This window comes from Metopolophium dirhodum, chromosome 2 (assembly GCF_019925205.1).
Source record: "Metopolophium dirhodum isolate CAU chromosome 2, ASM1992520v1, whole genome shotgun sequence".
Classification (NCBI taxonomy): Eukaryota; Metazoa; Arthropoda; class Insecta; order Hemiptera; family Aphididae; genus Metopolophium; species Metopolophium dirhodum.
The window spans coordinates 30,625,629-30,641,802 of NC_083561.1; the positions used below are offsets into that span (position 1 = coordinate 30,625,629).

Sequence of the window (16,174 nt, forward strand, 5' to 3'; positions counted from 1 at the left end):
TTGTTTATCCTATGCATATTACTAAAGAAGTAATACTTCAAATGTTTATTTCAGACAGAAACCTATCAGAATTTTAAAAAAGAAAGGGAACTTTTTTAATTCAGGTTGTCAAGAGGTTTTTAGAACGAATATTACAAAATAATTTACCTACTCTAAACAAATATTGTTTCGCTTATTTTTTTAATTTAAAAAAATATCAATGTTAGACGGTAACAATACTACTCTGGTATTTTTCTTATACTAACCCAAACGGAAAGTAAGAAGAATTAGGCATTTTAATTTTAATTTAATCCAACACTAATCGAACTTCTAACAAGAGAAATAAACGCAATATGTTTTTTCACTGAAAAAAATTCGTTTCGGAAGTGAAAGAATTCTATTTTATGCTAAGAACATAGTAAATGGATCCAATATAGGCAATTTAAATGATTATTACGCCGCCTTAGACGGGACGCCTCACGATTTAATTGTTTAAATAACGCTTAGTATTAAGCCACCAATATAAATTTGTCATGTATATCTGGTATATGACCTATGACCTATGGTATATACCTTATTATCTTGTAAAAATAGCAAAAAAAAAATTAAAATCATTCTGTAAATATTCGTAGATGTAGATCCGCATAGGCTAGGAATGTCTTATTACTTAACAAATAAAAAAATAAAATAATTATTAACGAAAAATAAAAAAGGTGGATAAGTGGATGTCGCTCTGCTGTACAGTAGGTTACAAGTGGGTCACTGTATTGGATGGTGTTAAATTTGAATTCAATGATATAATATCATTGTATAAGAAAAACGATTCTGAGCGAAAACAGTCAGTCAGCCTATGATTTTACCAAGTATATTTGATGATATTATTGTGAATAAAGTAATTTATATATAACCTATTTACGTGGAGCCTTGTTTTAAATTTTCAATCTTTAGCCATAAAAGTTAAACATTTTATACATTTTTAACCACAAAATAATTAATAAATTATTAATTTGATAAATGTTGTCAAAATTTGAACTTTAAATGCTTATAAAAAAAAACTGTGCCTATGTATTTTCATATTTTTCAACTGCTATTAGAACGATATATCAGGAGCCTTATATTAAATTTTCACGCTTTTTTACCAAACAAAAAAATTTTTATTGATATTTATAGAAAAAAAAACTAAAAAAATTGAAAACTGACAATGTCCGTAAACAGCTCAAAAAGAGTCAAAATATTTTATAAATTTTATGGTATATAGAAAATGCTAATATAAATATTCAGTGAAATTTTCAAGTATCTACAGTCATTCGTTTTTTAATTATAATGAAATAAGAAAATTGTTACATGAGAAATCGAGTGAATAAAAAATGTTGTAAAAATATAAATTTCAGACGCTCATAAAAATTTAATTTAGGTTTCTTGTAGACATTTTTTTTGATTAAGGTAGACAAACTTATAAGTAATCTTATATTACATTTGCATATCTTAGATTTAAAAAGAAAAATTTTTATGAATTCTCAACTCAAAATAATTTGCTAAATTTTGTGATTTTTCCGTATTTTGTCAAAATTTGAACTTTAAATGCTTATAAATAAAAACTGTGACTAAGGATTTTTGAATTTTTTCATCTGCTTTTGAAACAATAACCCAGGAGCCTTCTATTAATTTTTCAAGCTTTTTTACTCAAACAGATAAAATTTTATTGATATTTATAGAAAAAAAAACTAAAAAAATTGAAAACTGACAATGTCCGTAAACAGCTCAAAAAGAGTCAAAATATTTGGAAAATTTTATGGTGTATAGAGAATGCTTATATAAACATGCAGTCAAAATTTCATGTCCCTACGGTCATTTGTTTTAGAGTTACACCAAAAACCAAAATCGATTTTCTCAAAAACAGATTTTGCGTAAAAATTCCCGTTTTTCCTTAATTTTTCTTTTGTTTTTCACGTCGCTTGTGAAAACTACTGGGAAATTTTTACTTTTTACCCCCCAAAGTACCAACTAGATTCACTTTCCTATCAGAAAAGTTACTATTGAAGAAAATCCAAGCACTTTTACTGTCCTAAAAGGTTATGACAGACACAAAAATAAAAAAAAATAAAAAAAATAAAAAATAAAAAAAAAATAAAAAAAATAAAATAATAAAAAATTAATAAAAAAAACAACACACATCATTGTAAAATCAATACATTCATCGCTTCGCTCAGAATCTAAAAAAATCAATAATTATTATGTTCAAGCTGTGTTCAATCAACATAATGTCAGTAAGTACCACTTCTGATCCCGAATTTTTTACTCAAACGTTTTTCTTTACAAGAAAACTCTGAAAGATACTTAAACTACATATCTTATACAAAATGGGTTGGAACATTTTTTAATAATAATTATTCTTTTTTTATGTACTTAGACATTGTTGATAATGTTGCCTATATATAACTCCTTCAAATCATCATATTGTAACCTCTAACTATTTAATAATATAATAAATATTAATACGTAAATAATTTGAAAAAAATTATGACATACCACTTTATTATTAAATATCACTGATTTGTATTAATTGATTAAGTAGTTCACTATGTTTGGTTTATATACAATGTAATATTATAATATTTCTTTCTTCTTTATTTGTACTAATAATTATCTTTGCGTGGAATCTTTCTTACAGACCACTAGTATATACTATCGATTATATAAATGTGACTTAGTATATAAATACAATTAATAACTATATAAATTACCTGGGCCACATTTTCGAAATGTTCATGACTTTTTTGGTACACCCTAGCTTTTTGTAATGTCCGTCCAATTCCAGTATTCTTTCTTAAAAACACTTCTCCGTGGTTAGACAACCAGTCAAGAACCTAAAAATGAATTAATTAAATAGATATAGAAAGTTTATAAATAAAAATGATTATGACATATTAATACTTGTTTGACATCTTCTTGAAATAAACGTAATGCTAATTTCTGATGAAGTCTTATCTTCTTAGAATGCCATCGATGTTCTAAACTTCTATGATGGTTTAAAATTTGGTGTATGACAGCGAGCACATGACTGGCGCCTTCTGAATAATCAGCTGCAGCTTGTTGGTGGTTTGTTCCAACTGTCTTAGTTGTGTTGGCTGAAGAATCTGATCCACTATCCAGCTATAAGAAAATGAGAAATTAGGCTTGTACATTACAATCATGTTAGAGATAAAACTAGTAGAAGCTATAAGCCAATTTCATGCGTGTTAAAAAAAGCTTACATGTTTATGATGTTGTTCAGCGACTGGTGTTAAGTCACTTTGGTTACACACCTGAACCAAATGGTCCAACTGATAGAGCAGCTTCTTACTCGTGCTATGAACCTAACCCAAACCAAAAAAATCCCAACATGCGTTTTAGATAAATATTAAAATATTTGCTTATAATGATGGTTAATTATTTTAAATGCCCATAAACCAAAGTGTTGTGATACAAGGAATAAACCATAGCCAATGCAAAAGTTGCCACCAAAATCTAACCAAGGCTTTAGTCATTTTGTTTAGGGATTCTGTGTTATCAAAGAATCCATAAAATTGTACAACAATGGAACATACATTTTTTTGTGGAGAATTGCCATAATGTATAAATGGTACATTGCTTGGAGGAGTTGGAAAACTTTCGCAGACTTGTACCAAAGTATCCAGCCCGTTTAATAGGCTTTGATACCCATTATAAACCTATATTTGTCTCAAAAATTTAAGTTTTTGTCAGGGGAAAAATATAATAAATAGTTTACCTCAGTATATGCTTGGCACATGAGTTCGTATAAGTTCTGATGTTGGTGAATTGAATTTTCTAATACCATAATTTCATTTGGTATGGTTACATTTTCAATGGCCTCATCCCAGTTTGGTACATTTTCCACATACTAAAGCAAATATGAAATCGCTCAAATACATGTTTAGGTTTTAAGATAGAAATTCATACCTGCTGAGCTTTATGATGAAATAAAACAGACAATGCTAACACTGATGTCCGTTCATCTAATCCAGCTGCAAACTGCTTCCATGTTCTATCTAATCGTTGAGCAACAGTTCTTATATGATTAGAAGCATAATGCCCAGATTCTATCATACGATGTGCAACAGCTACGATACGATTTATGTTCACGTACACATTCTATAAGCAATCAATATGTTTAAAAATGTTTTTAATTAACTTAACATTAAAAATTATACCATAGAACTCATTGTGAAATGATTGTGCTCTTCTTGTATATCTTTGGCAAGTTGATAGGAATGTCCAATTTCAACATAACTCATCAAAAATACATCTCGATTATGGCAAATCCAATCAAACATCTAATTAAATGAATATGTTACATTACATAATACAATAAATATTAAGTATATAAGCCTATAACATATACTTAATTCCATATAAATATAAAAAAAAATATTTATATATTAATACAAAAATACCTTTTCACAATCTTGTTCAAATAGTCTCAACTGGAAACATTGATCTAATTTAAGTTTTTTATGCTGCCATAGCTGTAACACATGTTTATGAGATGTTCTAATGGTATCCAATTGTTGTAGTATTTGTGGTACAGATGCTTGTAAATCTGGATTACTAATACCATTGCTAGCTTCACTATCACGTCCAGAATAACCAGAATCATAACCACTATTATTGTCTCCGGATAATCTAACCATGTATTAATAATAGTTAATAAATATATTTGAATAAGTTTGCTTGTCTAACGATTACCTCTGCAAAAGTTGTTGACCAGCTAAATCCATGTCCTCTACAGGGGTCTTAAGTACTTTCTTTTTCATGTCGGTATGAAAGTCAAGGGCAAGTTTGGCACCAGCAATATCATCTCTACAATCATTACGACTTAAATCTTCTTGTAAATCATCTAATCGATCTAACAAATCAGCAGCTTGCCACATAAATTCTTCAATACTCTGTAAATAATAAAAGTAATTTACAATAGTAAATAATCACATAAAACAAAAGGCTCTTAAATTAATTATGCTCACAAGTCTTATATCAATCCATTGGGCGTGATCATAGTGTAAAGATCCATCGAGATCTGACGTCAATTGTGTAGAATCTATAAACTTTGATAAGCCTTCTAAATTAACCATTGTTGTCTGAAAAAAGTCCATAAGAAACATAACATTATTTTGTACAAGTAATATTAAAATGTATAAAGTTATTACTTCAAATTTATATTTATGGCTAGCCATGCTGGTTCGTTGTTTATGCCAAAAATTATCAGGTTTTACTACGTATACAGCATACACATGGTTCCCATTGCCTCCGGCACACCAATCTTGGAGGGCTTTCAAGATTGGTTTGACAGATGACCAGCCAGAACCACCTCGCATATCAATCACAGCTACTAAACCTGATTCTTTAGCTTCACAGCTAAGAATTAAACAAATACATTAACTTTACTATACAAACAAAATAATATACAATTCACTTCAATTCAATAATTTGACATTTATAAATTGTAGGGGAGATATAGAACTATATTTTCAAAATTATGTGTTTCCCTTTCACAAAATTCTTTAATTTATTAAAAATCAGATATACTTATTTGATAACTATAGTTTATTCTGTAGGTAGGTACTTATTAGTTATTATATATATTTATGTATTTGTGTGTAGTGATAACCATTAAAATGTTTTAGTTCAATTTATAAATCTTATAAATTCATAATTAATATGCATGGGTAGATTAAGCGGACAATACATATGCATGTGATGTCTCCATATAAACGTTAAAACGTATCATACTAAATTTGTATTCAGAAGAATTTGTTTTGTGTTGTTAATTATTAACTATTAAACATAGTGAATTTACATAGTGAATTCGCATATAAATATTATATAATTTAAAGGTAAGAATTATACATTTTAGAATATCTAGGTTGTCTTTATTAAGTGAGTTTTAACTCTATGACATAAATTTGTCTTACCTAATATTGGATACCTGTCAAATATTACAATTTCAAAACACATTTTACTTTAAAATGTAAATATCAATAAAAGCGTATATTTTGAGATGCTCTAGATAATATTATAATATTTTATACTTTATTTTGATATTTGGGAAATTCACTTATGTGAAAACTAACGACACAAAATGGATTCTGCTAAACTAAAATGTATTATGACGTAGTATAGTTCCTACCTCTAGTTCTACCTTTGTAAAACGAAGACAACATAGTATAATGTCCTCTTAAGTATAATTCAACCCAATTAATACAGCATGGATTATGCATTATAGAATATATTCAATTTTAATCTTTAGAAATTTTAAATATACAAATAGCTTATAAACCATTTTTTTTTTAATCCTTAGGGAGTTAGTGACCTTGACTATTTTAACGAGATTTTATTTGGATTTCACTAACGTACCCTTTACATTATATTGTATGAAACTATAATTAACTCTAATTAACAATCTGAGAAACGTTATATTATAACGTTTGTATTAAATACAAAGTATTTTGTCTTACTTGAAGTGATGATACTCGTAAATCCTTATATGTACCAGTACATTGTACCAATATATATAAAAAACCAGGCTTGTTTTATGTACCAATTTTTTGACACTATTGAACTTTTTTCCAATTTATTTTCAAAGAGTACTGTACAGACTTCCAAATACTTTCTTGTGTGTAATCACGTCGCCCGATTTTTGATTTTTTGTCTGAGGCGGGAGGAGAGGGGTGTACTGTATTTAAAGGTTCAGGTTTTTTAGAGTATCATTCAAATAATTTAACGATTTTTTTTATCACAGAATTGTTCCAAATAAGTTCAATTGTGTCGTCAGAAAATTGGTATACATAAAAAGGCCTGTTCTTTTATATATATATAAGGGTACAGTAATCTGTAACCTTTACACATTTATAAGGATACTGATCACAAACTCTATTTGTAGAGTAATTAATTTTTCTAAGTGCTATGCAAGGTCCGGATGATTTTAAGAAACTATAATAATATAATATAATTTAGTTTCAACTTTTAAATTATTATAACGATTAGTTAAAATGAATTGTCTTTATGACTTTATCTCTTATCGAAATACGCCAATATACCAGATATAGCACCACATTTTATTTATGTTCATTTATTCCCGGGCGAAGTCGGGTGATACAGCTAGTACAATATATAAGTAAGGGTGTAAAACTCTATTCGACAGATGCCGAAATGCCATAGCACTGTTCAACACGTTGGTACCTAAGTACCTTTATATACAGTAAATACCCTAAATTGGTTTGATCAAGAATCATCGAGTATAAAAAACGGACCTTTTCTTTACGTGTGTGAAGTTGGCCCATCCACATAATATTATTTATTTCATAGCAGCAACAATATTTTGCAAGTAATTTATAAGAATTTGCAAGTAACCGACTTTTGAGGGTGGGCCAAATTCACTTAGCCCACCCGAATTGTCCATAACAGTCCAAATCGATACCAAACGACAGCTTTTGATTTGCAAAATTTGCAAGTTTGATTTCAGAATTTGCAAGTCAGCCAGGCCTCGCTCGTGAGCTTTTGAACTTGTGAACTTAGCCCACCCAAGTTGTCCGAAACGGTCCAAATCGGTACCAAACGACAGCTATATTGTATTATATTTACTTTAAGGCTGACCAACGGAAAATATCGCAGTTACCCGCTTGCAAGTACCTATCGTACAAAATCTACTACCTCGACCGGGGTATAAATTCAACGACCGTCGTCAGTCGATCAGTCTCAGAAAAAAGCAATCACGTCGTCGGCATTTTTCTATTCGTTCACAGTTTTACTATCGATTAAACGTCATATATGTGAGTCATAACCTGCAAAGCACCGAAATACTAGCAGAACGAGTTTTGTACTAATACATTGCGTAGTCTCATCTGGTTCGACCAAACGCGTAACTGAGGATTAAGCAAGCTGAGGGCGGCAACAATTTACATGTCAGCTATATTGTTAACATGAATTATAAAGGGAAACAAACATATTTATATCATTTTCATACACTCAAACACGTATGATTAAATTAATAATTTCAAATAAAATTCTTACGGGGGTATAGATCCAAAATATTGCAATAACCGTCGATAATCTTCAAGCTTAGCTCGTTCTCTTCGTGGAGTAGAGGGAAACGTAACGACAGGAGCCCCTCGCTTGTCTCGACCACCAGTGAGGAATGCGATCTTCTCTTGAAGAAGGCCCATCACTTCTAGAGCTCGAACACTATCCATGGTTAACCTTTAAAAATAAAACAAACTCCTATTTTTACTCAATTTTCTATGTTATCATTGATTTTTTATATTAATTATTATAGTATATATTTATATTGATTCAATTTATAATAATTTAATTTAAACTTTATTTTAATAAACATATTTACAAGTCAAATATTGATACTAACAATAAAATACTGAACTGAATTCACAAAGTTATGAATTAACGTTAAAGTTACAAAAAGTACAATCTGGAAACTGTTGAATTATTTAATTGAATAACAATAAAAAAAAGCTGAATAGAACGCAACATAAAACAAACTCCCGTACCTATTGTTCTATTAAGACTACTATTCTAATTAAATTGGCTTGAAGTATAAATATATGCATTTCGTCTCGTGTACAAATTATACTAAGTTTTCAACATCAATACATCGTGATCAGGAGTGAAAACCACCAGTATAATGAACAAAACCTTATTATGATTGTTATTATTCGTGATTTTTTTTTATTTAAAATAAAATACCAATTACCATAAAGATAAAATCATAATAGTCTATGTAACGTTTGTAGTTAATGTAGTTAATGTAGTTAAGTTAGTTCAATGGCTTTAAAAATATACATAATACATAGATACTAAACGATCACATATATTACAGTAAATTAATAATTATTTTACAGCTTACAACACCACTCTAAGGATTTTTTTAATAAAACAAATATTTATGATAAATTATAAACTTGACAAAAAAAATGACTAGATTAAAAGTTTTAATTCATTTAAAAAAAAAAAAAAACACTAAACCATTGATTATAAATTGTAATCAATGATCGAAAGATTATCGACTGTCGCAGCTAGGTGTCACGACTATATATATAAACACCAAATTGTTTCTTAATTTTTATACAACAAAAGCTACACCTTTAAACACAATTTTGAACTACCAATAATACTAAATAATAATAAATGTATTTAGTCTTCAATTAAATTTGTACATCCATAATATAATACCTAAGTAATATAATCAATTAATGTGTTGGTTTAATACCTATAATAATATGTAAAAATAAATAGGTATACTATATTTCGGAATAAAATCATAACATTACCTATTATAGTATTACCTATACTTTATTAATGTTAACGCAGACAAGAAATGCAAATGACTGCAGCTTAAGGGCAATATTGTAAACAGTTGTATTAGTTAACATTTGTAACCATATACAGCAAAAAAAAATACGATGTACTATATTATAATCGAATACACAAAGCTAAATATAGAAATACTTTCTACATTTCAAGAAGACCGAATTTATATTCAATAACCATTAATCATATACACGTGGATTTTTATAGACAATACTACACAAAAAAACATTCTGGAGATGCTTTTAATGCGATATATAAGCGTATAATATAAAGTATGTAATACATTTTTCTTTAATTACTACATCCGTCGTCTATACCTAATTTTTATATAGTAGAGAAATCCCAAATCTCTGTATAAAATAATAAAATATTATAATACTCTATAATATGATAGTGTTTTCATAGACCGATAAATAAAAAATAGGTATTCCAATAGTTTTTGCTCTTCTCACAATCATCTGCAGTAGGTAATATTATTATAAATGATATCGTCATATCGGGTATATAAACCATTATTTGCGGCAACACGATAATATTAAATTATAGGTATATTATACCATGTACTATACATAAACATAATATACAAGGTGATTTTAACACGCTTTTTCTTCAGTCATATTTTGTTGTTTTTGATTTATAAATTCTAAATTCTAAATCGAATATTTTATTTAACGCCGTTTAAAATTATCTGAGGCTTAACTATACTTGCACTTGCCCAAACTTCAAATGCAAATAGCAATGATAATAGATTTTACTATTTGACATATTTTGTGTATATAAAATGTTACCTATGTTTCAAAACAAGAATAATTTACCGATTAAGGTAGGTGCTATTAACATTTAAATAATCTAAATCAAAACCTGCAGAGAAACCACAAAAGTGTCTATTTAAAAAAAAATACCCTGTATAATACATAATAAAATAAACCTATACTATATAATATTATAATACAGTGAATCGATCTGGCGATGTCGTCATGATTATTATTCGTATCGATTCTAGGTATTCGGCAGTGGTCGTACAGGTTTTTTATTATTATTATTTTTATTGGGTACACAGAAAACAATGCCTTTTGCGTAATTTATAGCGTATGGTATTATATGTGCAGCCAGCACGCACAGACGACGGACCCGATGGCGGTTGCTGCTGCTGCTGTACAGCTCCACGACCAAACCGAACGCGATATCAAACCCCGCCAACCGCCCGCGGCGCACGTACGTTTTTATGCCGCCACTATGCCACCGCCGCAGTTGGTTTTCGTCTCATCTTTTATTTTTTATTTATTTTTAATTAATTAATCACGTACACAGGACATACAACGGGCCCCCGCAGACTATATAAAATAATACTATTATGTTCTCGTGTATTCTCGATATCACGCAGTGGATGGCGGTTTTCGACGGCCGCCGTAGGTCTAGCATAAAAATGACCAATCATACGACGATACAGTATTCAGGAATCTCCGAATTTCTAACTAGTGGCGCGAACCTTTGTACACACCACGAATAAAAAATCATTACATCAATCCAAAGCTTGCGCTAACTGCACTTCTATACGCACAATACTATCATGAAATGCAGCTATCTAAATACAAATGTATGCAAAATGCCTACAATTCACCTACGTTATTTAAAAATATATATATATATATATATATATTTAATAATTAAGTGAATCGTTCAGTAGGTATTTAAATTTAAAAACTATACTCAGTATATTATGCCAATAAGTTATATTATAATCAACTTCTCAAGTTATATACTTTTATCAACAACGAAGGTACAAAAATAATTCGAGCAGTTCAGACATTTTGTTACCAGAAGCTCTGTTAGAATTGTCCACATTTTGTAATACATAATTCGAACCTACAGTATAGCCGTCATTGCGTCAATAGTAATAATAAATAATATAATACATTATGTATAAGTACTACAGCATACTACACCTACGCACTCGTTCACCGTACTTGACTCTTTGAAATATCATTTGTATTCATTAAATTTACGATATCATTACGACGAAGAATAATCTGAGTGTTGTATAAAGAATACATTATATATTTCATACTGTGAACCTTGTATAATAAAGTAACGATTTATTTACGCGGTCGAAAACTTGTTTACAAAATCGATTACTCCGACCATCATAGGAACAGAAAGTTTAACAAGTAAAATATGAAATAAAAACGTATTGCGGTAACTATACAACCATCGCCGTTCGAAGAAATAAGAAGCTTAAAAATAATCAATCGTTTCTATAGTATTTTGACGACTTACACATTCCATTCATTGCAATTTTCAGTTGATTGCACTATTGTAAAAAATATACATAGGTACCTACATACCTCTTCATAAACTAAAACAGTATTTGATCACATTTTGAAGAATAAAAAATTTAGGTCATTCCATTAACGTCATAATAATGTCAGCTATCAATTAATAAATTATATTTTAATTATTAAATACATATGAAATTCGAAGTTTTGTATTTTTAAAAAGTTAGTTATAGTTCTAAACTTCTAAACAAAGAGATCTAATCTTATACAGTTAAAACAATATTTTAATAACTTACTAACAAAACTAATGAGTATTAGGTAAATAGTATTTGAATAATACACATTCCTAGAAAAATATTTTTAAAAAGGTGGGTAAGTGGATGTCGCTCTACTGTACAGTAGATTACAAGTGGTTCAATGTATAATGAATTGTATTAAACTTGAATTCAATGATATAGAATATCATTGCATATTAAAAAAACGATTCTGAGCGAAAATAGTCAGTCAGCCTATGATATTACTAAGTATATTTGATGATATTAAGATGAATAAAGTAATTTATATACAACCTGTTTACGTGGAACCTTATTTTAAATTTTCAATCCTACTAGATTCACTTTCGTATGAGAAAAGATACTGTTGAAGAAAATCTAAGCATTTTTACTGTCCTAAAAGGTGACGACAGACACAAAATTTAAAAATAACACAGATCATTGTAAAATTAATACATTAATTGGTCCACTCAGAATCTAAAATCAGGGGAAGTCGCTCTGCCATAATAAGGAGGTTTCGATGAGTGTTAACTCCAAACGCTTATAATATATATATTCCGTATTTTTAAATTTCTATAATTACAACTTATGGGAAATCTTGTTTTAAATTTGGTCAATATTGTATATTCACACACAAAATAAGTCATAGATGTTTCCTTTTAAATTATTCACAGTATTTACCGAAATGTTATCCACTGTTATAAAATACAAAATGGGAAGACGGAGTTCCCCTCACCCGGGGGACGGCAGAAACCTACGGGTACCCCATTAGAAATTCTGCCAAAACACAAGACACATGTGTACCAACCTACCCAATTTAAAAACCTACAGTTCCCTCCCCCACACCCAATGGCCTATGTTGCGGGTTATCAAATAAAAAAAAAATAATACAAAATATGGAAATATATCTAGATACAAATGAAAATATTATATTTATTTTGTTTAGGTATTGCTCATTACAATTAAATGCAGTACAACACTGTATCAACTTTTAATGGTAACGGACATTATCATTGGTTGAAAAACATCTGATTAATTATATGTTAAATAAAGGTTATCATTAATAATAACATTTAACAATACAAATATAGAAAAACTTTATGAACATTGAAATACTTAACATATTATGTATAATATGTAAAATATTATTAATAATATGTATTAAATACAGAGCAAATTGTTCCTAATATTTTTTATTTTTCGCAACTGTCTGTTCTCAGAAACACTTTAAAAGTAAAAATATTATACCAACTCAGTTTATCTAAATTAAGTGATAAGTGAGTGCTAAATAGTAATAACAAATCTATATATTTTATATCTTAAATCATGTAAGTTACCTATAAAAATTATAAAAATATAAAATTATCATTTATAGTACAATACCACCCTAATTTAATTAACGATTTATTGTAATAAAAAGAAACATTTTAAATAATCTAGTTTAATTGATACAAGTGTAATGTGAATAAACTATTTAATAACATGCCGAACTATATTAAAAAAAATACACTTTATCACCTAAAAGCTATAATAGTTACCATTTTACTGTTCAAATATTTAAACGACTTTTTATGTAGGTTAATATCTAATACCTTTTATAATAAACTGTGAACCTCATTATTTATGAACAATTTAGACACAAAATGCATGGGAAAATAAATAATAATATTTCATTTTAGTCATTGCACAATATTTTTTACTACACACTTACCACAGTGGCACCGTGTCTTAATAAATAGCCTGTCTACAGTTTTGAACAAAAGCAATAATTAATTCAATACCTTTTTTAACACGTGATCTACTATTATTCTCACTTCTCAGCGCAATCTATTTAATAGTTATAAGAAATCAATATAAAAAGAACATGTAGGTATAATTTTAAGTACAACCATAATTTTTACAATTCCGAATGATTCAAATAAATGGTATAACTACAATTTGCAATTGTAAAACTATTTTTCACTCTTTATAGTTGGTAATATTATTGTGTATTAATAGATCCCCATTGTCAATCAACCTTCGAATAATAACTAGCATTAGGTAGGTACCTATTCTATTCTTTTCTGTTTCATAGATGGAATTTGGAATTTCTTAACATGGTAGGTATTTTAAGATCTGTGTATATTTTAGTATACTGAAAAACCTAAAATTATAGGATCAATTATAAAGTCAATAGTTGATGAATCAATGGTCTTTGGCTAATATAATAAAATGTCGGTAGATTTATTTATTTTGGATGAAGTTATATAACCAAAAAAGTGGGTAAGTGGATGTCGTTCTTCTGTACAGTAGATTACAAGTGGGTCACTGTAATGGATGGTGTTAAATTTGAATTCAATGATATAATATCATTGTATAAGAAAAACGATTCTGAGCGAAAACGGTCAGTCAGCCTCTGACATTACTAAGTATATTTGATGATATTAGGCGAATAAAGTAATTTATATATATATATATTTATAACCTATTTACGTGGAATCTTGTTTTAAATTTTCAATCCTTAGCTATAAAAGTTGAACATTTTATAAATTTTTATCTACAGAATAATACAGTGATACATTTTGTCAAAATTTGGACTTTAAATGATTATAAAAAAAAAATTGTGCCTATATATTTTTAATATTTTTTAACTGCTATTGTAACAATATATCAGGAGCCTTGCATTAAATGTTCACGCTTTCTTACCCAACAAATAACAATTTATTGATAGTATTAGAAAAAAAAACTAAAAAAAAATGGAAACTGAAAATGTCCGTAAACAGTAAAGACCTGCAAAAAGTCCTAAAAAAGCCCAACCCGTAGTAACATTGGATCGGGCCGGGCCTTTAAAATAAAATAAAGGGTTGGACCGGGCTTTTTAAGTTTTGGAATTTTATTTCAGGCCGGGCCTGGGTTTTTTTTGTACAATTTGCCGGCCGGGCTGGACTTTAAATAATAAATCAAGGGTTGGACAGGACTTTTTAAGTATTCTTCTTCGACAATAAATAATCACAATTTAAAATAATAAATAATAATAATGATAAAACCGATGTTGGTGCAGGTAGATACATATAGAGTATACTCTATGGATAGATACTAGATAGTAGATACAATCACAAGGAATATAATAATATATTGATTGGTGGGTATAATAAAGCTATTAGAATAATATTATATTTTTTTTCACAATATTTTTTGGACCAAGCTTGAGGTTAAATTGTATGGACTGGACCGGGCTTTTTACGAGCTTAGCATTATTTTCGGACCGGGCCAGGGATTTTTTTTCACAATATTTTTTGCACAGGGCCGGTCTGAGGATAAAATTGATAGGCCGGGCCAAAAATTTACGGCCTTTGCAGGTCTAGTAAACAGCTCAAAATATTTGGAAAATGTTATGGTATATAGAAAATTCTAATATAAACATTCAGTCAAAATGTCATGTACCTGCGGTCATTTTTTTAAGAGTTGCACCAAAAACCAAAATCGATTTTTTCAAATACAGATTTTGCGTAAAAATTCCTGTATTTCCTTAACTTTTCACTGCGTTTTTGAAAATTACTGAGAAATTTTTACTTTTGACCCCCCAAAGTACCAACTAGATTCACTTTCCTAACAGAAAAGATACTGTTGAAAAAAATCTTAGCATTTTGATTGTCCTAAAAGGTTATCACACAAAAAAAAAAAACACATCATTGTAAAATCAATACATTTATCGCTCCACTCAGAATCTAAAAAGTACAACGATTGTATACATTTTAATAAAGTTAATTTAGACTGAATAAAGTATTTTTAATGTAGTATACTGTACCTATATATATGGACAACAGCAAAACAAAATTTATAAAAAAAAAAACGTTCATAATATATCTTGATTGTAAAAATGTTTCATTGATTTGATATTTTTTTTCTACTTTTGCATTTATATTTTAATTAACTTCTTATGTTATAGAAAACCATTCATCATTATTGAATATATAACTTAAAAAATGTTTTTCATATGGGAATAGCTACAAGGATATTCTATAATTAATTTTTTATATGTAAAAATGAGGTTGTGTTCTTACAAGAACAGATCACTATTATATTATACTATAGGCAGATATAACGTTCTATTGCATATAAAATACTAATTTATTGTATAAATGACTAAGGGTACACTTTAATATATTACAATTATACATATATGTTAACATGTAGTTGCTTATATCAGAAAATAAACTTAACTCAATATAAAGCCTTTATATTATAAAATACCTAATGCATTTACGTTTTAACTTAAACTTTGCTTTT

At 28.4% G+C, this 16,174-nt stretch overlaps 1 protein-coding gene across 4 annotated transcripts in view; it reads right to left on the reverse strand.

Moving 5' to 3' along the window:
* The window catches only part of LOC132938517 (triple functional domain protein), a 119,143-nt gene that overhangs the window by 85,147 nt on the left and 17,822 nt on the right, over positions 1 to 16,174 (reverse strand). For 2 of the 4 annotated variants that reach the window (XM_061005397.1, XM_061005396.1), the window contains exons 2-13: positions 8,047 to 8,232; positions 5,184 to 5,391; positions 5,001 to 5,114; positions 4,726 to 4,925; positions 4,434 to 4,662; positions 4,191 to 4,313; positions 3,940 to 4,131; positions 3,749 to 3,880; positions 3,567 to 3,689; positions 3,234 to 3,335; positions 2,914 to 3,132; positions 2,724 to 2,846 (exon numbers count right to left, since the gene is read on the reverse strand). In XM_061005397.1, the coding sequence (XP_060861380.1) occupies positions 2,724 to 2,846; positions 2,914 to 3,132; positions 3,234 to 3,335; positions 3,567 to 3,689; positions 3,749 to 3,880; positions 3,940 to 4,131; positions 4,191 to 4,313; positions 4,434 to 4,662; positions 4,726 to 4,925; positions 5,001 to 5,114; positions 5,184 to 5,391; positions 8,047 to 8,225 (1,944 nt within the window). In that variant the 5' untranslated portion in view covers positions 8,226 to 8,232. The remainder of the gene's footprint in view (positions 1 to 2,723; positions 2,847 to 2,913; positions 3,133 to 3,233; positions 3,336 to 3,566; positions 3,690 to 3,748; positions 3,881 to 3,939; positions 4,132 to 4,190; positions 4,314 to 4,433; positions 4,663 to 4,725; positions 4,926 to 5,000; positions 5,115 to 5,183; positions 5,392 to 8,046; positions 8,233 to 16,174) is intronic. The other 2 variants (XM_061005399.1, XM_061005398.1) reach the window with 2 other exon arrangements.